This window comes from Symsagittifera roscoffensis, chromosome 9, assembly GCF_963678635.1.
Source record: "Symsagittifera roscoffensis chromosome 9, txSymRosc1.1, whole genome shotgun sequence".
Taxonomy (NCBI): Eukaryota; Metazoa; Xenacoelomorpha; order Acoela; family Convolutidae; genus Symsagittifera; species Symsagittifera roscoffensis.
In genome coordinates, this window is record NC_087070.1 from 51,744,660 (window position 1) to 51,766,817 (window position 22,158).

At 36.7% G+C, this 22,158-nt stretch overlaps 1 protein-coding gene across 1 annotated transcript; it reads right to left on the reverse strand.

Moving 5' to 3' along the window:
• Window positions 1-2,356: 2,356 nt before the first annotated feature.
• On the reverse strand, window positions 2,357-21,713 carry LOC134854426 (P protein-like). The gene is made up of 13 exons (XM_063870667.1): window positions 21,562-21,713; window positions 20,647-20,983; window positions 19,820-20,252; window positions 19,403-19,540; window positions 18,734-18,851; window positions 18,341-18,476; window positions 17,585-17,766; window positions 13,330-13,402; window positions 12,617-12,848; window positions 9,944-10,194; window positions 6,980-7,161; window positions 4,226-4,448; window positions 2,357-2,731 (listed from the first exon to the last, which is right to left on the reverse strand). Exons 2-13 carry the CDS (start codon window positions 20,960-20,962, stop codon window positions 2,514-2,516), a joined length of 2,502 nt encoding a protein of 833 aa, XP_063726737.1. The 5' UTR covers window positions 20,963-20,983; window positions 21,562-21,713; the 3' UTR covers window positions 2,357-2,513.
• Window positions 21,714-22,158: the final 445 nt, after the last annotated feature.

Genomic DNA, 22,158 nt, shown 5'->3' on the forward strand with positions numbered 1-22,158 from the left:
CCTCCATTATCGGAACCAAACGAAGAACTTAATTTAGATTTCGCTGGTCCTTTGGATTCTTATTGGGGGGCAAATAAATACATTTTACTTTGCATTGACAGATTTTCTAAATTTCCGTCGGCAAAAATTACATCGTCTACTTCTTCAAAAACAGTTATAGAATTTTTACAAGACTACATATTCTTACTCGGAATACCTTATTCTATAAGGGTAGATCATGCTAATTGCTTTACAAGCCAAGACTGTAAATTATTCTGCGATTCCAACAACATCAAAATAATCTTTTGTACAGTAGGCGACCATCGTTCCAACGGATTAGTCGAAAAATTAGTACACACTGTGAAAGTCAAACTACTGGCTATTTCAAAAGAACATCATAAATGTACACTGCAAAATGCCGTTTCAAAAATCATCTGGAATTTACGCTCTACCTATCAATCAAAAATTAAATGTTCACCCTTCGAGATTCACTATAACAGAAAACCAAATACTATTTGGAAACAATTAGCTTCTGGTAAACCCTCCTTTGGAATTTTAGAAAAAGGGAAATCAATACTGTCTAAGGAATGAGCTAAGGATTGGAACGCGGATGATAGACTAGAGGACGGCTACAAGGACGATTTGATAGCCAAGAAGAACCAAAACTCGACTGAAAAAGGCTACGACACAGACTATGCTTCATCCTCGAAAATCACCTCCAATAGACTACCAATCAAAAGTCCAATCGAAGGTAAAATCCTTCGGAAATCTAACGGTAACATAAACCGAGACTGTTTCTATAAGGAACTAAATAAAAGAATTATAAATTCATCCACTTCGACAGTAGAGTTATCCGACGGAAAAATAATACAACAATCCGACATTGCGATTCCGATTTCTACCTCAAATAAAATCAGACCTTTTAAAGGAAACGTTTCATTCCCGTATTTTCCTAATGCTAATGTTGAAGTAGGTCAGAAACAGGAAGGCCCAACACGGAAACCAAGATCAAAAAAGCCAACCAAAAAATGACCAGACAGTTGGATCCGACCACATCCGACAACTTAACTAGGACACGCATATCAGGGTCATCGCACAAATCTACAAGAAGACAAGCACGCCACTCAAAGAAGTCTTCAACTCCTCCAGGTTATCTTGCTTCGGATGAATCTATGCTAATTCCTTCGGATATTTCGGATACTAGCGAATGGGAATGGATAGCGGGCGGTTTTCCTTGTAGAGACGTAGCCAGAGAACGCTTTATTTCAGACTCAAATACACCTCACCTCTCAATCGAAAATAATTCTAATTCCGCTGTAACAAATCCTGAAATAAAATCTGAGATTTTAGAAAACGACATTGACCCTAACAGAGAACAACCTATGGACCAATCTTACGAGTGCCCAATAAGCATAATACCCGCTTGCCGAACACCTAGTACTGCGGAACAGAGAACAGTGAACCAGGGAGGGGACAAAGACACCATTGAACAACAGGACCTGCAAGACGAGTGTAATCCAACGGATAACAACTCAGTTACAGATTTCCCGGTCTACGAGATAAGCGACTCAACTGACGAGTGCACTGTATCTCCCAATCCTACTATCATATCCGGTAAAATTCCTCCTACCATCCGCCGTTCTAGTAGAAATGTCGGCCCACCAAAATTTTATGGCAAACGTTATTTTATTGATGCCGTAGAGAACGTTCAAGAAGCCTCCGGTTCGGCGACCGATCCTATCGTGATTGAAATTGAGGAATCACAGGAGACCAACAACAAGACGACTCCGGCGGAGTTAATTGTTCTAGACTCACGTCCAACATCTTCAGACCAAATGTCAACCTCATCAACGGACGAATCGCTGAGGATGGAATTAGAAAATTTTGGAGATCATTCTGATCTAGATAGCGAACTTTTTAATAACGAACTTGAAAACTTTCTAAATGATTATAAATCTTCGTAAACATTTTGCTTTACCCTAATTCTGTTATATTGGCATATCAAGGAGCAAATATTACCCTATAAACCGGTGCTAATCTTCAGGTATCAAAATGTTCTTCAGTAAACTTGAGTACTCTATCAAAAATCCTTCGGATAAATCATCAGTAAAGGAAAACATCATCTGGTGCTCTTATAATTTCTCTAAGGATTGTAATAAATGACTTCAAAGGAGGAATGGCCACTCTGCGCTAATCACGAGGATGCTTCCGCGGAACGTACAGACTACATTAGATCACAACTGTGCCAGGATGGTCAGTCGTTTTTTCATAAATGAAGAGTGTAGCTGATCAACTTTGAAAAATGCCTGACAAAAGAATTGACTCATTCTATTGCAAATAAAGCAAGCGAGAAAATTTTTGGGCAATTTTTTTAAATGGAAGTTTTAAATTTGGTTTCAATGACAAATCTTTTTTTAAATTTGGTCAATAGTTGGATGCTTTAAAAAAGTTTATGAATATGCAGATAATTTTGTTAGAAACTAAGTACACTGTTTGATTTCTGTTCTCCGCGAATCAGCTGGTTTTGAAGTTTTTCATTCGTTTCCCCACTGCAGCAATAAGTGACTTGTGAACAAATAGACAGTTGCGATTGTAGTGGTTAGAAGCATGACGGGAAATCCGATGATGAAGAAGTCTTTGAAAGATATCTTGGTGCCCTTGCTCTCAGCTATGCCTGCACAAACTACGTTGGCCGAGGCGCCGATTATTGTCCCGTTTCCACCGAAACAAGCGCCGAAAGCCAGCGCGTATACTGGAAAACAAATTAAATTTTTATTTTATCAGCTGCAGAGCTAAGTATTTAAATTTTAATTCCTGAGCGTTTTATTTGTGTGTGGTCGTATCCTTAGAGGATAGTATGAACAATCTTTTTGTTCCGATTTTCTAAGAAAACAAAATATTTATGCTCGGTGTGCTTTTTTTTATTCAGCCAATTTGCGTCGATCGAAATAATAATTTTCAACAAACATTTTTCAAAGCCCATTGAAGGTATTGACTTCCTGAGTTCAAATTTAAAAAGATATTTTACCTCCGATTGTTTTTTGTGGTTTGAAAATTGCCAAATTGGCCATTTTCTGGACTAAATTATGCTATAAAAAATGTTGCGTTCTCTTTTATAACAGATAAATTTTCGCTTCTTTATAAAAAAAATTTTCGTTCTTTTTTGTAACATTACAACGCCAAGCTCGGCTTTATAACTAAGCACATGTTTGTGCTTTCACGCGTCTGGATTTCACGGACACATTTTTGCTTGTTTTAGAGACTTCTGTCAGTGGATTCCACTATCAAATGATCCCTACAAAAAATGCCTACAAATTATTTTTTTGTCAGTGGAATACGCTGACAAACGTGTTTTGGCCTTTGATGTGGATTCCATTAAATTTCGCTGGATTTCACCATTTGTCAGTGGATTCCGCGGTCAATTTCTTCTTCTTGTCGCTAGAACCCATTGTATGTCAGTGGATTCCGCAGCCAATTTTCAAGCGTTGCAACATGTATCGGACCCATTTTTTAATCGCCTGATTCAGGGGCGGATCTAGGATTTTCTCGATGGGGGCAGATTTTCAGAAAACTTTTTTTTAGTTAAGGTTAAATAAATTGATTTTCCGAGCTCTTCCAAAGCACTAAAAAAGACCCTGGTTCGGTCAAATTTTCTGCGCTGTAGGCAAAGTTTTGATGGGCCAAAAAGGCTTCTTTTGGCACTTTTTGGAAAATTTTGACCACAAAATCGCGTTTTTTCGGCGCGCTCCCCTCCCTCCAAATATTTGGATTTATTGGCGCCTAAGGCGCTTTTAGAAAAATTTAAAGGGTAGCTCACCAAATATATATATATCTCAAAATAAAACAAAACGAGACCTTTTGGGTCGGCAGGGAATCGAATCCCCCCTGAATCCGCTACTTGCTTGATTTATGTTTTGTGTAACAAACGTATCACCTTCGTTTTTGAATACATTTTCTTTTAACTTAGAATTTAGAAGACAAAATATATCAGCAAATGAGACAATCAAAACCGTCTCTGGGAGACTCTAGGAAACTCACCCTCTTCCTAAATGAGAGCAAACCCTCAAAAAGTTAATTGCATTATAAGCCAACTGTTTTCATAAACAAATCATTGATCATTGAGGGAAATTTTTGGCTAATCCAGAATCAAAACAATAGAATCATTTCTACATTCCAATAAACAAGTTACACGCTGTGCTATAGCTGTTTGATGCTGTTAACCGAATTGTGCAGAGAAAATACTAACTGAGTGGTTTGAGGTACAAGTGGTGATTCTGGTCACACAAGTCCACTATGACCGGGATCATGGCCTGAGTGAAGGGGATGTTGTCTATGAAGGAGGAGACGAGGGCGGATGTCCATAGAACCACAGTGAGTGCCACTGGGAACTGGAGGGAGGAGGGGAAACTGCCAATCAACTCTGTGCTCACACCCACCAGGAAAGAGATCAGACCCATCTCGTTCATTGCCTCAAATGAAATATATTTAGAAAAAAATCAATTTTCTTTTTTTTTCGCCCCCATCCACCTCACGTACGCTTATCAAGCACGTATTTTTTCGGGGTGTAATAAGTGGTTTTTATAAAGTAAGTGTTTTAAACTAGTTTTTGAGGAGTCTAATTGGTCAGCATGACAGTTTTTACAACAATCATACCTGTGTATGAAAGGTTTATTTTTTTGAGTTAACATGGCAGAGGCCTAACCCAAAGATTAGTTATTTAAGTTTAACTAAGCTATGGTTATCTTACAAGAGCTCATCTTGCAAATTCCAGCGCATGTGCGATTTGAACCCGGAATCATATGATAGCTGGGTACCATCACTACCCAAGCGCTACAAGTACAAAATCGGCAGGGGCTGGGTGGTCGGAAAGAAGCTAAATTTTGCTTTCAGAGCTATGCGCCTCATGAAAAAGTTATGCAGTCCTTGTTTAGTATGGTGAAAGGCCAGCAAACCGAAAGGCCAACCAGCCGAAGATAAGATTACCATTCCAAAAAACCAAAAAAAGATATTTTTTGCAACATATCCACAAATTTTCACTGTTATTAAGCAATTGTTACCTAAAGCTGTTGTTTTTACGCTGAAATTGTTACGCTTATTTATGCTGATGATAATTGAATTATGCTGATATAGTTTACGTAATTCTAATGTAATTTTGGCATCAATTATGTCGTTTTGTTGAATATCCGCGTTTAAACAAAAAAAGATGTGAATCAAATTTGAATAAAATTATACATAATGCAACAAAATTTGGAGAAGACAGCTGACAACGGGATCATGGGATGCACCAAGCGTCTGGACTTATACTGCAAGTAAATATAGTTTTAATAAAAAATATTAAAAATAACAAGTAGTAATAAAAAAAACTTTTTTCTCTGGAAGAATTTCTAACTAGTTAAGTTTCATCAATTGACAAGCAGATAAAAACCTTATTATCACTCATTATCATGATCACACTAATAAGCTGCCACAATCATGTCATTAAAAACAAATCAACAAAAAAAAAGAAAATAATAATTTTTTTTCTTACCAAATAAATATAAATCAAAATAAATATAAATCAAAACACAAAGAAGAAACAACTGAAATTACAGGTTCACAATTTTTGCTTCCCATTTGAGGTGAATGGACTGGACTGCAAAAACAAATTGATTGTATGTCTTCCTAAAGATGATAAAACTTTTGGAACGGGAATATTTTGCAAGTATGTTTCGAAGCAAAAAATTACTTTTTTATTCGTCCTTAATAGATTATGTTTGTTTGAGTTTCGCGTTTTTTGGTATGAAGAAAATCCAAATTGAAAAAATTATAGCGAATTTCTTTTTATAATTCACAATAAATTCAGTCTAAGCCAGCTTGCGAAATTTTAAAATCTTTGAAAAAAATTGCTTTTTTTTCTCTTCTAAAAAGTTTCTAAAAATTGGGCAATAAATGCTTAACTCGCGCCAGCATCGTATTTTAGTTAAATTGTTTAAAAAACAATCTCGGAACATGGATCTTGACCTGGATCTCGACTTTATTGGTTGACTATTTCGAGAAAAAAAACTGAATTAAGCGAACTCAACATGATTTTTTTTAAAATTCTAAACAGTCTTTTAAGGGAGTTATTTTTAAAAGGTTTTTAAAATAAATTCAATTTTAAAAATTTTGGCCGGAATTTAATTGTTTTATACTTCTATAATAACACTCAGGTAAGACAACTCTTAAAGAATTCTGGTCGTTTGCTGTGCATTGAAATTGTAAGACCGTCTAACCTTCGATGACTTTAGTTTTGAGTAAACCAAGGTCATTTTCATTTGTGTTCGGTTACAAGCACGACCCGAATTCTTAACTTAAAAAAATCAATTTTTGGGTTTATGGAAAAATTTTAGTAATACAATTTCTATATATGAAAAATCACTAATCTTATACTTTTCATGCAATTTTTGGTACTTGTGGAATTGCATGAAAAATGTATGACTAGCATTTTACGAGGCTCTACTGCACTGGATAGGCACACAACTCGGAGAGTGTAGTTCACTGGCATCCATAGACAAGTCTTTGGACACGCTGACATTTGACGACATGTTCAAATGAAGCACAAGATAAAAAAAAATTAAAGAGAGTGATCTTTTTGCGGAATCTACAATTAACAAAATACACAGATTGGTCTCTTAGTGAAAAAGAATCAAAATTTAGCAGATTGCTTTTTTAATAATTTTGTCTGATCCAATTTTTTGTTCTGATTTTCGAAGAAATCGGAATATTTATTCTTGGGCCCGTTTTTTTATTCAATCAATTTTCGACTGTTTAACTAAGAGTTTTTTACAGAAAATTTTTTTGCCATCTGAAAGATGTTATTATCTGGAACTCAATTGAAAAAAAATCACCTGTAATCCTTTTTTTTCGAAGTAAAGCCATTTAAAAAAAAACACATTTCAAATCAAAGTGCAGTGAGAACATTCAAAGCTTCGCCGCGACTTGCGAATAGACTTGTTGCAACTTGTTTTAGAATGAGTTGTACCTGTATGACGACGAACAGACATGCGAAGAATATGAGGGTGTCCCACTCTACTCTGTGCAACACATCCTGCAACTCCTGGAGATCAGTGAGTAGGAGGAGGAGGATGGCAGCCAGCACAGCCACTATGCCCAGTTCGGTGGAGAAGAGGGGAGTGGACTGCATGAACAACATGCACACTACCGCTACACAAATTATCATTTATAAACTATCAATTTATAACCAAGATAGCCAGGATAGCCAGGATAGCGCAATAGCATCACGAAAAACTCAAAAAGGAGAGGTTATTATTCCAAAAATAATGAAAATTTGCAGAAAATCAAACAAGACTGCTCGTATCAGGGCGAAGCCCTGAATGTTCCGACCGCCTTTTAATATTTATGGAGCAGTAATATCATTTAAAAAATTAAATGAAATGAAACAAAATGAAAACTTTTTTTTCTAAAATTTGAATTTTTTTAATGAAAATCATCCCCCGACACGCCATACAAAGTACAAAAGGATAGGTTTCGCTCCTTGTAACAAATCAATTATGGCAAATAAGCTTCTTTCAATCAATTTGGAACGATTTCTAAGACGGATTAACTCTCCGCTTACGCGTTAATAGCGCGAAATATATCGCGCGTTAATTGTCCCAAATTGGCCAAAATGGCAATCTTTAAACCCTCGTAACTTTGCGAAAAATGATCACAGGTGAACTATCTTTTCAAATTTAAGCTCAAGACAACAATACCTTTCGAATGATATTAAAAAATTCCGTCAAAAATGGCTAGTTAAAAAGTCGAAATTTGTCTGAAGAAAAAAAAACCCACCCGAGCACAAATATTCCGTTACTTTCGTATCGAAAGTCGGAACAATTAGAAGTTCAGTATCCTGTCATCAAGTTTAATGAAATTTAGTATAAAAATCAGAAGTGGTCAGAGCAGTTTTTTTTGTTTTTGGTTTATGCCTGGAGTAGCGTACTCATAGAGTAATTTCAGATAAGGTACACCGTCTGTTCGTCACGCTATCTTATTTTCGGCCGGGTCGATTCGTGCAATTTTTTAGTCTTAATCTTAATCTTATATCTCCTAGTCTCAATAGATCTAATGTATACTGGTATTTGCGGGTTAGATATCTGGAACTTATTCCAAAGGAGAACAACTGTCTTCTAAGTTATATTTAAATTGTTCTGGTGCCGAAAGTACAAGTAGTTTCAGCATTACAAATAATCGTCAGTGTTAGTAATGGATCATGGTTGGTTAGTAAGTCTATGATAGTTTATGATAATAAAACAAACAAGACTGCTCGTATCAGGGCGAACCCCTGAATGTTCCGACTGCCTTTTAAGGTTCATGGAGCAGTAATAACATTTAAAAACTCAATTAAACAAAACAAAAATCAAAAAAAAATTTTTTTCGTAAATTTGAAATTTTTTATGAAAATCATCCCCCGACACGCCATACAAAGTACAAAAGGATAGATTTCGCTCCTTGTCACAAACCAATTATGGCACATAAGCTTCTTTTAACCAATTTGGAACGATTTCTAAGACGGATTAACTCTCAGCTTACGCGTTATTAGCGCGAAATATATCGCGCGTTAATTGTCCCAAGTTGGCCAAAATGGCAATCTTTAAACCCCCGTAACTTTACGAAAAATGATCACAGGTGAAATATCTTTTCAAATTTGAGCTCAAGACAATAATACCTTTCGAATGATAGAAAAAAATTCCGTCAAAAATGGCTAGTTAAAAAGTCGAAATTTGTCTGAAGAAAAAAAAACCCACCCGAGCACAAATATTCCGTTACTTTCGTATCGAAAGTCGGAACAATTAGAAGTTCAGTATCCTGTCATCAAGTTTAATGAAATTTAGTATAAAAATCAGAAGTGGTCAGAGCAGTTTTTTTTGTTTTTGGTTTATGCCTGGAGTAGCGTACTCATAGAGTAATTTCAGATAAGGTACACCGTCTGTTCGTCACGCTATCTTATTTTCGGCCGGGTCGATTCGTGCAATTTTTTAGTCTTAATCTTAATCTTATATCTCCTAGTCTCAATAGATCTAATGTATACTGGTATTTGCGGGTTAGATATCTGGAACTTATTCCAAAGGAGAACAACTGTCTTCTAAGTTATATTTAAATTGTTCTGGTGCCGAAAGTACAAGTAGTTTCAGCATTACAAATAATCGTCAGTGTTAGTAATGGATCATGGTTGGTTAGTAAGTCTATGATAGTTTATGATAATAAAAACAAACAAGACTGCTCGTATCAGGGCGAACCCCTGAATGTTCCGACTGCCTTTTAAGGTTCATGGAGCAGTAAAAACATTTAAAAACTCAATTAAACAAAACAAAAATCAAAAAAAAATTTTTTCTTAAATTTGAAATTTTTTATGAAAATCATCCCCCGACACGCCATACAAAGTACAAAAGGATAGATTTCGCTCCTTGTCACAAACCAATTATGGCACATAAGCTTCTTTTAACCAATTTGGAACGATTTCTAAGACGGATTAACTCTCAGCTTACGCGTTATTAGCGCGAAATATATCGCGCGTTAATTGTCCCAAATTGGCCAAAATGGCAATCTTTAAACTCCCGTAACTTTACGAAAAATGATCACAGGTGAAATATCTTTTCAAATTTGAGCTCAGGACAACAATACCTTTCGAATGATGTAAAAAAAATTCCGTCAAAAATGGCTAGTTAAAAAGTCGAAATTTGTCTGAAGAAAAAAAAACCCACTCCGAGCACAAATATTCCGTTACTTTCGTATCGAAAGTCGGAACAAAAACTAAAATGGATACGTTAAAAGCACCCGTTACATCTCAAGGTTGAGATCACTCGCACAAGCTTCCTCTTTTAGCTGAAGCTTTTTCTTAAATTGATTTAATAATTCTTCAAATGCTTTTGTAATTTATAGATTTGTCGTGGAAGGGTTTCGTGGAGGTTGTCGCGAGGTTAGAGAAAACTCTAGGATGACTTACAGATGAGGACAACACAGCACTTTGTGAGCAAGACTTTGTCTCTGATGACGTAATTCTTCTCCAGTTCAGCCAACTTAGACTGGAACTGCTCTTCTTTATTCACTCCCCTCTTACCCCCGTGGACCCCCTTGTTCTGTTGTTCCAGTTGTTCCATTCTGGTCACGTGGCGTCGTCTGGATTGGACCAGATGTTGCATGTGAACAATAAGAGCACGTCGCACGTTCTTTTCCTCGCGTGACACAACTCCGACTCTGGAGCAAAAAAAAGGTTTAATTTGCGGCTAAACAACATTCATTTACAATCTGCTACTGCATACCTGTACTGATAAGATATGGATTGCAATCAAATTTATACAGATAATGTTGCTCGAACTTAGAAAAAATTGATTGGCATCGATTTAAAATCGCTTTAGTTTGATACAAAAATGCAGCCTAATAAACCAATTTCAATCAATTCGAAATCGATTTAAATTCTTTTTTACCCTTTTTTGGTTTAATTTTCATACGGATTTTGAGTAACAACAAAATCAATTTAAATTAATTTAATTTGATTTTTACTGACTTTTTTGTCTACTTTTTTTGTTTTATCAATTGATACAGATTATACAAAATTTCTCGGTTATCAAAGAATAGAGAAAACTGGACAAGAAATTATAGCGCATGCTTTTCATTTAACTTTTTTGCTGATGTTTCGCCTGAAAAAAAAACATAGAGCATCTCAAATCTGTAAATTTTCTGCACCAAAAATGAGTTGTTCTATATTGAGTTTTTTGATTACACATCATTTGTCTAACATAATTGAGCCTAGAAAATTGGTTAAAAATTCATTTTCAGAAATTTTCCATAACTTTATTTTCCATGCCGCAGAAGCCTTTAGATTTGCAAAACTCAAAAAAGACTCCCATCACCACAATAGCTTACAATGGTAAAAAAAATCTCCTCAAGTGACTCTTGCTCTCTATATCTCCAATGGAGATTTTTCTTGAGAAAAAAAATTTGCTCAATTTTCGAATTAAAATGATTGATTATTTTAAAACAATATTTGTTTTGACATTTTGATAGATTTCACTGCCTTGCGAAAATCCAAGAACATCGCTCTTAATCCATTTCAGGCAACAACCTTTAAATGAGTTTCGTAAATTGATTTCATGCAGTATGTTATCTGTAGAATATTCAATACAATTGATTTTAATCTCAAGTTTGTCAGAGCGGGAGTTTTTTCCTGCAAATCGTATAGGACATATCAAATTAAATTCCATAAGAATTAGTTCTCCAACTTTGAAACAGATCACACTTCTTAGTTTACGCAAACTAAACGAATATGAAGGGTAACAATTTTGAGCTGCTCTCTTAAGTGGCTCTTAAGTTGGCTGCTCCTTAAATGGATACAGCAAATGCCTCAATTTACAAAAGAAGAGTAATTATAATTGATTAAACTTCAAAAAAATAACAAAATGATTGTGCAAAGATTGGTTTTTTTAACTAGACAAAGTTCGGAATTTTGACTTGCAAGTTTTGACGGAATAATTTTATATCATCTCATAATCTCAACTTTTTGAACAATTGAAGAAAAACATAAAATCAATTATAGGCAGTCAGAATATACATAATTTTACCCTGATACGAGCTCTGTTGTTGTTCCGACTTTTGAAAAGGTTGACAGATTATTTGTACTCGGAGTGGTTTTTTTTTTCTGCAGACAAAATTCGAATTTTTTCCTAGCCATTTTTGATGAAATTTTTGCAGAAAGTACAATTATTGCTTGGAATGGTTGTAATCTTCAGTTATTTTGTGACTTTTAACTAAGGATTTTGACGTAAATTTTATACCGTCTGAAAGATATTGTTTTTCGCAATTAAAAATTAAAAGAATTTTGAGCCATAATAAGTTTTCGTACTGTTATGGGAGTTTAAAGATTGCTATTTTGACCAATTAGGGACATTTAACGCGCGTTATATTTCGGGCTATTAACGCGTTAACGAATTTTTTAACCCGTCCTCTGGAATCAATCCAAATTGAATTGAGACCTGCTACTTGGTCTATTTAGTACTCTTCTATATGCAAAATCTACTAATTTCTACTACCTATAGCGTGTGAGATGTTATCAAATAAAAATTCTTGTTTTAATTAAGATCATCAACTTTTAAACAGCGAGTACTTCTTGATAGACCTAAGCCACAGTCGGAACTTTTAAGGCTTTGCCCTGATGCGAGCAGTATTTTTTGTTTATTATTGAAAATCAAATAAGAAAAGCAAGTTTAGATGAACGTTTAAGAAAAAAATGCTCGAAACTAATGTTTCGATCCGAAGCTTGAGGCGGTGTTTCGTCTTATAGCATTTCGAAGCACATCGAAAAAAAAACAAGGTTTTGTCACATTACAATTTGCAATATTTTTTCGAAGCATTTCAGAAAGCAAGCATTGATCTCTACAAATTGCTATAAAAGTTTTTCAAATGTAAAACTATAGTTATTGAAATTATAGAAGAAAAGTTATTTGAAACTAATTGGTTTAGCAATGCTCATTAATGCCTTAGCGAGTGTGGGAGTCGATATGGAATGCATCAATGAACTCCTACAAAAACCTAGACCGAAGTCGACTTTTAATTTTGGTGTACTTGAAAGTTTCTGAGAGAGGGCCATGACCAATGAGAAATGGCCATGACCTTGCCATACCTTGCCATAGTATGTCTCCACATGTTCAACTCTTTCTCGAAAGTGACGTCTCCCACGTCTCTCTTGGTCTCCAGACTAACTCTGGAGTAGAGCACCCGGATGAGACCCATGGCCCCGAAACAGGCCAGAAAAGAGCCGGGGAAGAGGTGGAGGGTGAAGATGGGGAAGGAGAGACCCCTCCCCGACAGGTGCTCGGATGACACAATCAATACGTTAGGAGGGTCCCCGATAGCTGAAAACAGCTTAGAGACATGTATACACAAATAAACTTGATCAATTTAGCCACAGCTTAATTCGACTAATTATAAGTATACAGTCAGTTTTGTTTATAATTTTCCAACTTTCTCAAAAAATCAGAATAGAAGTCGAAAGAATAATTCTTTCATTTGCCCGAAAGAATTATACCAATTAGTTTGATTTGTATAATTAACCAAGACAAATGATAAGGACCCCAAAAATTAGAATTAGAAAGAATATGTATCTTGTACCTTGTTGTTAAGCAAAAATTAGCAAGATCCTAAGTAGGGGTCTTCTGCTATGTGGGTCGGAAATTTTTTATGTTCAGAAAACCCTAGGATGAGGGTCCTTCAATAAATTAAGGGCCCACTTCCTAGGATTTTGCTTTAGGTGAGGACCTCCCCCACCCCTTAGGAAGGGTTCCCCTTAGAATCAGGGACACGATACAATACTATTAAGTTAGGAAGTGCAGTTACCTGTTGCAGTGCCTCCGATGTTTGATAGGATGACCTCTGCGATTAAGACCCATTTGGACTCCATATGCAATACCTGTTGCAAGCAATACTTTTGACTTTTGTGATTATAGACAAGGAAATGAGGAAGATACAATCGGAAAAATTTGGAATAAATAGGTAAGAGAACGGCGACAATATCGCTTGTTGTTCCGACTTTCGTAATGAAAGTAACGGAATGTTTGTGCTCTAGGTGGTTTTTTTCAAACTTCGACTTTTTAACTAGTGATTTTAGACGGGATTTTTAACATATCATTCAAATTGTAGTGTTGTCCTGAGCTTAAATTTGAAAAGTCATTTCACCTGTGATCGTTTTTCGTAAAGTAAAGTTATGGGGGTTCAAACATTGCCATTTTGGCCAATTTGGTACAATTAACGCGCGATATGTTTCGCACTATTAACGCTTAAGCGGAGATTTATATCGTCTTAGAAATCATTTCAAATTGGTAGAAAGAAGCTTATTTGCCATAATTGGTTTGTTACAAGGAACGAAATCTCTCTTTTTGTACTTCATATGGCGTGTGGGCGGATGATTTTCATAAAAAAATTTCAAGTTTTAGAAATTTTTTTTTTCATTTTGTTTTATTTCATTGAATTTTTTTAATGTTATTACTGCTCCATAAACCTTAAAAGGCAGTCGGAACATTCAGGGCTTCGCCCTGATACGAGAAGTCTTGTTGTTCCGACTTTCGAAGAAAACGGAATATTAATGCTCGGTGAGATTATTTTATTCAGTCAATTTTCGTTGATCGAAATAATAGTTTTTGACAAAGTTGTTAATACCCCAATGAAGATATAGACTTCATGTGTTCAAAGTCAAAAAGATATTTAACCTCTGATCATTTTTTTATGTCTGGGAGTTCGGAGGTTGCCAAATTGGCCATTTTTGGACTAATTTATGCGCGCTTGAAGAATTTATGCATATTGCTGAGAGCGTAACACGAAGTAATTATGCGTGGCAAATTATCCCGCACAACAAAGTTGTTCCAAATTTAATTCAGGCTAGCTAATTGGTCATATTAATTTCGTACGGCTCAAAGTTTCACACTTTGATTCTGTCAAAGATTTACAGGTTTTTCAAAATTTTCTTTTCCTAAAAACTATTCGATATGAATTACAATTAAAGGGCAGTCAGAACAGAACATTCAGGGCTTTGCCCTGATATACGAGCAGTCTTGTTTAATTTCAGATTAGAAGTAGTCACATCTTTTTTCATGTTCTAACTTCTTAGAAAACGAGCCATTGAGAACAAAAGAACAAAATGTACTATTGAATGTATTATAAACTGTTTATTTTTATTTTTATAAAAGCAAAGGCAAACTCCCATAATCAAAATAATAAGATCTTTATTTGATTTGAAATATGACAACAGTCAAGGGATAGGAAACTTTTAGACTCATCGTTAAAATTTGGATATGGGGTAGGTGAAATTGTTTATTAGAGTTTAGTTGGATAAAAAACCATACAACTTGCAGTTTGAAACTTCGGACTTAGAAGGATTCGGTGAAAAAATAGGGATCTAAGCAATATCCTCGAATAAGTTTTCCGTCTTAAAAAAATAAAATGTTTTGTCAGGCTCTTAGACAGAAGGTGACTGAAAATTCATCGACTTATAAAAAGAGACAATCGGAATTAATTTCGTAGCTTAGTAGTTTTTTTTGTATTCATTTTACGTACAAAAAGAACTTAATTGCGGGCCTAGCTGTGAATACTCTCAAGTTCAAACTGCTTCTGCTGCTTTTGATGCTTTTTTTGCACTGACAACAAAGTCAAAAAGATATTTAACCTCTGATCATTTTTTTATGTCTGGGAGTTCGGAGGTTGCCAAATTGGCCATTTTTGGACTAATTTATGCGCGCTTGAAGAATTTATGCATATTGCTGAGAGCGTAACACGAAGTAATTATGCGTGGCAAATTATCCCGCACAACAAAGTTGTTCCAAATTTAATTCAGGCTAGCTAATTGGTCATATTAATTTCGTACGGCTCAAAGTTTCACACTTTGATTCTGTCAAAGATTTACAGGTTTTTCAAAATTTTCTTTTCCTAAAAACTATTCGATATGAATTACAATTAAAGGGCAGTCAGAACAGAACATTCAGGGCTTTGCCCTGATATACGAGCAGTCTTGTTTAATTTCAGATTAGAAGTAGTCACATCTTTTTTCATGTTCTAACTTCTTAGAAAACGAGCCATTGAGAACAAAAGAACAAAATGTACTATTGAATGTATTATAAACTGTTTATTTTTATTTTTATAAAAGCAAAGGCAAACTCCCATAATCAAAATAATAAGATCTTTATTTGATTTGAAATATGACAACAGTCAAGGGATAGGAAACTTTTAGACTCATCGTTAAAATTTGGATATGGGGTAGGTGAAATTGTTTATTAGAGTTTAGTTGGATAAAAAACCATACAACTTGCAGTTTGAAACTTCGGACTTAGAAGGATTCGGTGAAAAAATAGGGATCTAAGCAATATCCTCGAATAAGTTTTCCGTCTTAAAAAAATAAAATGTTTTGTCAGGCTCTTAGACAGAAGGTGACTGAAAATTCATCGACTTATAAAAAGAGACAATCGGAATTAATTTCGTAGCTTAGTAGTTTTTTTTGTATTCATTTTACGTACAAAAAGAACTTAATTGCGGGCCTAGCTGTGAATACTCTCAAGTCCAAACTGCTTCTGCTGCTTTTGATGCTTTTTTTGCACTGACAACATCTTATCCTAAATGACCAAATGACGCCTTCAAAACATTTTTTTCCGTTTTCTTATCCGGTTATATTGTGATTAACAGTTTTGTCAACCCCATGCCGAAAATTGTGATTCTCGAGCAGTTTTAGAGAAAACGGCAGAAACGTGAAAAATTTATGATTCATTTCAGCGCTTGAAAATCCAAGATTGCAGCTTATTCGTCCCGTGACTGTAGTTTAAGTTTTTAATCTATAGTCTGTCAAGTTAGTAGACGAGTGATGGGCACGGTATACAATTTTCAATTTTCATTATACATTCATCGATCGTGAAAGTCTTGAAATGAGTAAGTTTGATCTCGCCGGCTAAGCTTGTTGCGCTGGTGCTGTCCGGTTGCGCCGAATCCCGAGTCGCGCCGTCTACAACTTCGTCGCGAAAAACGCGCCATCTCTACCTTGGTCGCTAAAACCTCAAACGATTTTTTCTTGGCCGCGCTGCAAAAAATTTGTTGTTGTTCGTGCCGTTTCCACTACGGACGCGAAATGACAAAGTTTGATCGCAAAGGCCATACTGGTAGCGCCGATTTTTGTCGGGTCGCGCCGTTTCCTGAATCGCCCTGTCTCCACTTCAGTCGCAAAAGTCGCCAGAAGTTTCTTCTGGGTCGCGCCGTCACCACCGTGGTCGCAAAATTTGCGCCGTCTCTACCTCAGTCGCAAAAATCTTCGAATAACAAAGTTTGGTTGCGATGGCCAAGCCGGTCGCATCGTTGCTTGTTGTTTCGTGCCGTTTCCTGAGTAGCGACGTCTTCATCTTGATCGTTAAAGACTGGAAACGACACCTTTTGGTCGCGCCAGCCAAACCGATGGCGCTGATTTTGTTTAGTCGCAGCGTTTCCTGGGTCGCGCCGTCTTCAGTTCGATTGCAAAAGTCGCCAAATATTTGTTAAGCTTCGCGCCGTTTCTAAGTTGGTCACAAAATTGCCGGTGTGTACCTCGGTCGTGAAAGCCTTGAAATTACTAAGTTTGGTCGCGCCGGTCATACCGATAGCGCCGATGATTGTCCGGTCGCGTCGTTTTCTGAGTCGCGCCGTCTCCACTTTGATTGCAAAAGTTGCCAGAAATTTGTTAAGAGTCGCGCCGTTTCTAGCTTGGTCACGAAAGTCGCGCCGAGTACATCTCAGTCGCTAAAGACTAGAAAGAGTTTCGTTGCATGTTCGGCTTCCTGTGTCGCACTGGTTGCACCGTCTCCACGTTGTTCGCGAGTTGGCTGATTTTTTGGGTTGCGAAAGTCCGGACGTACCAATATCGGTTGCAAAATTCGGGTCGCGCTATCTCCGTCTCGGCCGCGAAAGTCGCGACGAATCAATTTGGTCGCGAAAGTCTGGAAATGCCAAAATTTTGTCACAAAAATCTGAAAATGGTAGCGGATCTCGACACGGGTCATATGAGGATGTGTGTTTTTTTTAGCTAGATTCGTTCAGGTTTTCTGTTTAAAATCGTCATTATTCCTCAATTAATACAAGAACTAGCCTGGCAGAGATTGATGGTGACAGGTGTCAATAACAAGATGGTGGTGACATTGTCAAGGAATGCGGATGTTGTGGCGGTGACTGCACAGAGGATGAAGATGATGCTCCACTGATCCCCCTTCGACAATCTGTAGGCGACAACTGCCAAATAGTCGAAGAAACCACTCTCCGCAAACACAGCCACTGAACAAACAAACCAACAAACAAACATGATGAACAAAAATAGTATTCAAAACAGCGGCGCCATATCTCAACTCTGAGGCGCCATATCTGAGGTTGATAATGTTTTAAAGATTATTCTTTTCTTTCTAGAAACACTTTTGGGTGGCTTTATTTTGGGCTACACTTTTTTTATAACAGTGAGTTATCACCATCGGAGAGTGATATGGCTATCCTCTCCGAGAAATAAAAAATGTTTGGATCGACCTAGAAAAAAAGTTGACAAAAGTTTCGATTACTTTGAAACTCCCCCGTCTCCAAAAAAAATACTGGAACCACCCTTGCAAACTGCCCTTTCTCCTTCTTTCCCGAGAAAGTACAAATATGCGAGCTAGCAAGCAAATTTAGACCAATTAAATGCAAGTTTCGGTAATTTCTCTCGACTGGGTTATTATTTTTCTCGACTGGGTTGTTATTTGTGTTGGCTTTGCATTACATCCTCAAGCAATGACAACAGATCATGTTGATAAGCGGTGACCTTTGCCCCTTGTTCACTGTCGGTTTTCCAATAATACACCCCTGGTTTTTTTTCACTCACCGAGCAGCATCATTCCAAAGAGGAGAAACAGAGTCTCCCACTCTATCCAGTCGACCACGGTGTCCAGATCAGGTCCCTTATTCATCAGACTCAGAGCACCCAGCGACAAAGTGGAGGTCAACATGGCTGCCAGGGTCTGGAACAGACAACAAGTTCACACTCAATTCATTCCAACCAGTATGAGACACGGACAAGTGAGATGAAATTAATTCAGCCTTTCCGCTGTTTCTATCAATGATTTATAAAAAATCTCGACCCCTGACCAGATAATAAATATGTGTACTAGATTGAAAAAGAGTTCTAAAAAAGGTTGAATTAAAATTTCTAATAGAAGTGTTCAATTTTTAAGTGTCGAAAAACTCATTTTTGAGGATACGAGGATGGCAAAAGTACCTTATGCATCATCTCTGTGATTAGAAGAATGTATAGCATCATCAGGAGACAAATGGCAATCGGCACCTCTGCTCGGGAGAAGTTGGTCACGAAGCAGTATTCCACCTCGAACGAAATCCTAAACTTAAGCCATGTTTATATCTGCTGCAAATCAGATAACAATCAATTAGCCTGGAGTATATTGTCAGTGAATCGAATTTCATTGATTTCACTCGCCAAGTACCTGACAAGAAGGTTGTTGAGAAATTTGTACTACTTGAGAAACCAAAAGTAAGGCGTTGAATGCGCTTTGTGGGTTACTCCCATACCCGAGGACCGAATGCCCAAAACTGTTTGATCCAATCAGAATTAAGAATGTGAAATAATCAAACGCGAATAACAGTCAAATTTGGAAAGTTTAAAGGGTGCTGTTTGCTTGTCAATTTTAGCGCACTCAACCCTTCTGGCCTGATTATAGCCCTTACTTTCCCTAGTTTTGCTTTTTGGTGTTTTTAGGGGGCTTTTCTCAGAATGAACGAATGCGAAAAATTTTTCAACTTATCAAAATATCCTTTAAGCTGTCCAAAACTGAATAATTTTCACGCTTTTCTCTTGCATTGTTTGAATTTTGAGCACAATTTTCCGGTATTTGGTTTTTTACACTTAGAACACTCAGAACTTTACACTTACCTGCGAAAATTGATCAGTTGAAACTGCATGATTGTGTGGTCCTCGTGTTTGAGGGTTTGGGTCCATTCGATCAGTTCTGGGTCTGACCCGTTAACCTCCAATGCCAAGTATTTATCCCCGTAACACTCTGTGTTTTTGCCTATTTTGGGATCTATTAGACTGTTTGTGCCTTAAAACTTTCTTTTCAAGCAAAATTTAGTAATAGTGATAATAATTTTTGGCTGCTCCAAAATATTGCGACGGTTTTATCGATACCTCAAAAGCTTCTGAAAAGCATTTTTTTTTCAAAACTCGTTGGAGGCTTAATCATATTGCAAGAAAATAACAAATTCCTGCAAGGTCAAATGCTCCTCATTACCGTGTCAGTATTTTCAAACTTGTTCCACTGCTTTTTAGGGACGTTTAGTATAATAGATCCCTATTTTGTTGCAAAACGAGACGAAAAGTGATTCGTTCATTGCGCTCGTGTCTTGAATGTTCGGATTGAACATGCCCCTCATTTTCACATCGACTCCGTAATATTTCAGCCCAGAATTAACTTGGAACCCTTCCAAAGTTCGTGCACCCGCTGATTTAGTTAGACCCATAAACTTAGTGGTGCATTGTTGATAGTCTTCAATCATGTAGATAAATGCAGCTACAGTACATAGAAGCGTGAACAAAAAAACCCTGAAAAGGCTTCGTTTCTCGTAGAAAAAAGCGAGTCCAAACCGGTCTAGCTTGTGGAACCACTTGCTGTGTGCTTTCTCGTATTTCGCCGACATAGACTTCCGAATAGACGGACCGAAGCCGAAGTTGCCGAAGTTTGACGAGAGCTCAGTCAAGTCGCCGTCTGAGTTAAAGCTTTTATCTTGAACAACGCAACATTATTTAGAAAAATTACAGATTTCCTAACGTCAGTTTTGGCTCCTAAATTGAAAATTTTTTGTTTGGATTTTATAACTCGGCCTTCAAAACTCCTCACGATAATATATCCAGTAAAAAGTAATCGTCTGATCGTGCATATTAGGTATTTCTGCACCAACTTCTGAAAACGTTGAACACTTTTCTGGAAACTTTTTATTCAAACTGAGCCGCGATTGCATGGTAAATAATGAGATACCAAATTGTTCATTACAGACGTTTTGCTGAACGACAAAGGGCTATATATATTTTTGAAAACAATATAAAATTGAAATACTTCACACTTCTTTATTGAGTAAAAGTAGCCGAACAACTGAACTCCAGATGACTATGATACGTACCATCAAGGTGGATTGATCGTGATGAAATGATGTCGTCTTTGTAGTTAACACCATCATAATCTCCATCATCCATATCCGTATACTGCCCCGGGACACCCAAATTGTTTTGCGAAACGCCCCCATACCCATTAACACCACCACCCCCACATCCTTCTTGGTAGCTCATAAGACTGTTTGCTATGCTTGTGAATGTGTGAGCGCGTCTCATCTCTTGCGCAGTCCCCCCATCTTCTGCCCCCTCCCCCCGATCGCTAAGAGGAAGCCAATTGGTTGCCCGTTTGAGCAGTAATGGTTCCAGATTATCCGAGCTGCTCATATTATGTCTTGGTTTCACCTACTCGAATTAAAAGTTTGCGTCAAACGGTTTTAAAAAAGGTTATTTAAACATAGGTTTCAGAAAAATGCGAGTGAAACATCAGAACTACAAGCCATCTAAAAGTTATTTGTGCTGATATTAGCGTGATTTTCAAGAAACTGCTGCTCAATTGTTTTCGGCTGGTACAGTAGCTGGTTTCTACTCTGTCTGGTTTATATACCATCGTTTGAATAAAAGGGGACCAGAAAAACTGACCAGTCGCACTTCAGGGTAAAAAATACCATATTGGGTTTCAAAAAATTTTAATTTTCAGCGGAATGACCTCATTTTTCAGACCATCACATCCACGAAACTTTAATAGAACTCTGTCTCTATTTGGTCTACTTTACGGATGAAAGTTGAGTCGATCCGGATTTTTTTACTGAAAACTTATTGTCAGATTTTCAACTATGACGAAGTCCTGATGAACTTGAAAGTCTCGTATAAGGAGAACGTATGACTATAAAAAGGTGCCAGTTTCTGTTGCAAAATAATGAAGTTTTTTTTTCAATTGATTTGAAACGCCATTATTTAAAACATCAAGGCAAATTTAAACTCACCAGAAAAAAAATGAGTTGATCCGATAGATTTCAATCTATAATGTTATTTCAGCCCGATGGTTAAATGTGACAAGGTATGCAAACAAATATTTGACCTTCTTAATTATTTGACCTTCCGAGCATCAACATTTACTCTTCCAAAAACTGTTTGTTTCAATAACCAGAAATTTGCTCTCTCGAAGGGCGCGACTTGAATTTGAGTCATTTTTCCGTTTGTAAAATTCAAGTCATTTTGAAATTTTACGATGGAAAGCTTCAACATTTGTTTCAATCCACTCTTATGAGTTCATTGTTAGCTGTTCACTCAAATGTCGTGTCAAACGAATTAACCGATGGTGCCGAACACCTAGTATGAACAATGTTATACTTTAAAACGAGTATATACCACGAGTTTATCTTGTAAAGTACCACGAGTATAAATCTTGTCGGAATCTTACCGATTTCACTAACCTCTATGTTAGAAAAGCATGATAGAACCCAAATAAAGAACTAAGTTGCCACGAACAACTGTTTTCCATGCAGTACAGAAAGGTGCAATCATCCTAATCAGCCTAAAAAGGACAAAAACACTGAAATCTTTGTCATTGTTAAGACCTT

Excerpts from the sequence above, each read along its gene's own strand:
- LOC134854426 (XM_063870667.1), bottom strand. The coding sequence starts at position 20,962 with ATGAGCAGCTCGGATAATCTGGAACCATTACTGCTCAAACGGGCAACC. Across the intron at positions 18,852-19,402 it reads CAACTGATCAATTTTCGCAG|GATTTCGTTCGAGGTGGAAT; the intron begins GTAAGTGTAAAG and ends GCTTAAGTTTAG. Across the intron at positions 17,767-18,340 it reads CTTTGGAATGATGCTGCTCG|TGGCTGTGTTTGCGGAGAGT; the intron begins GTGAGTGAAAAA and ends TTGTTTGTTCAG.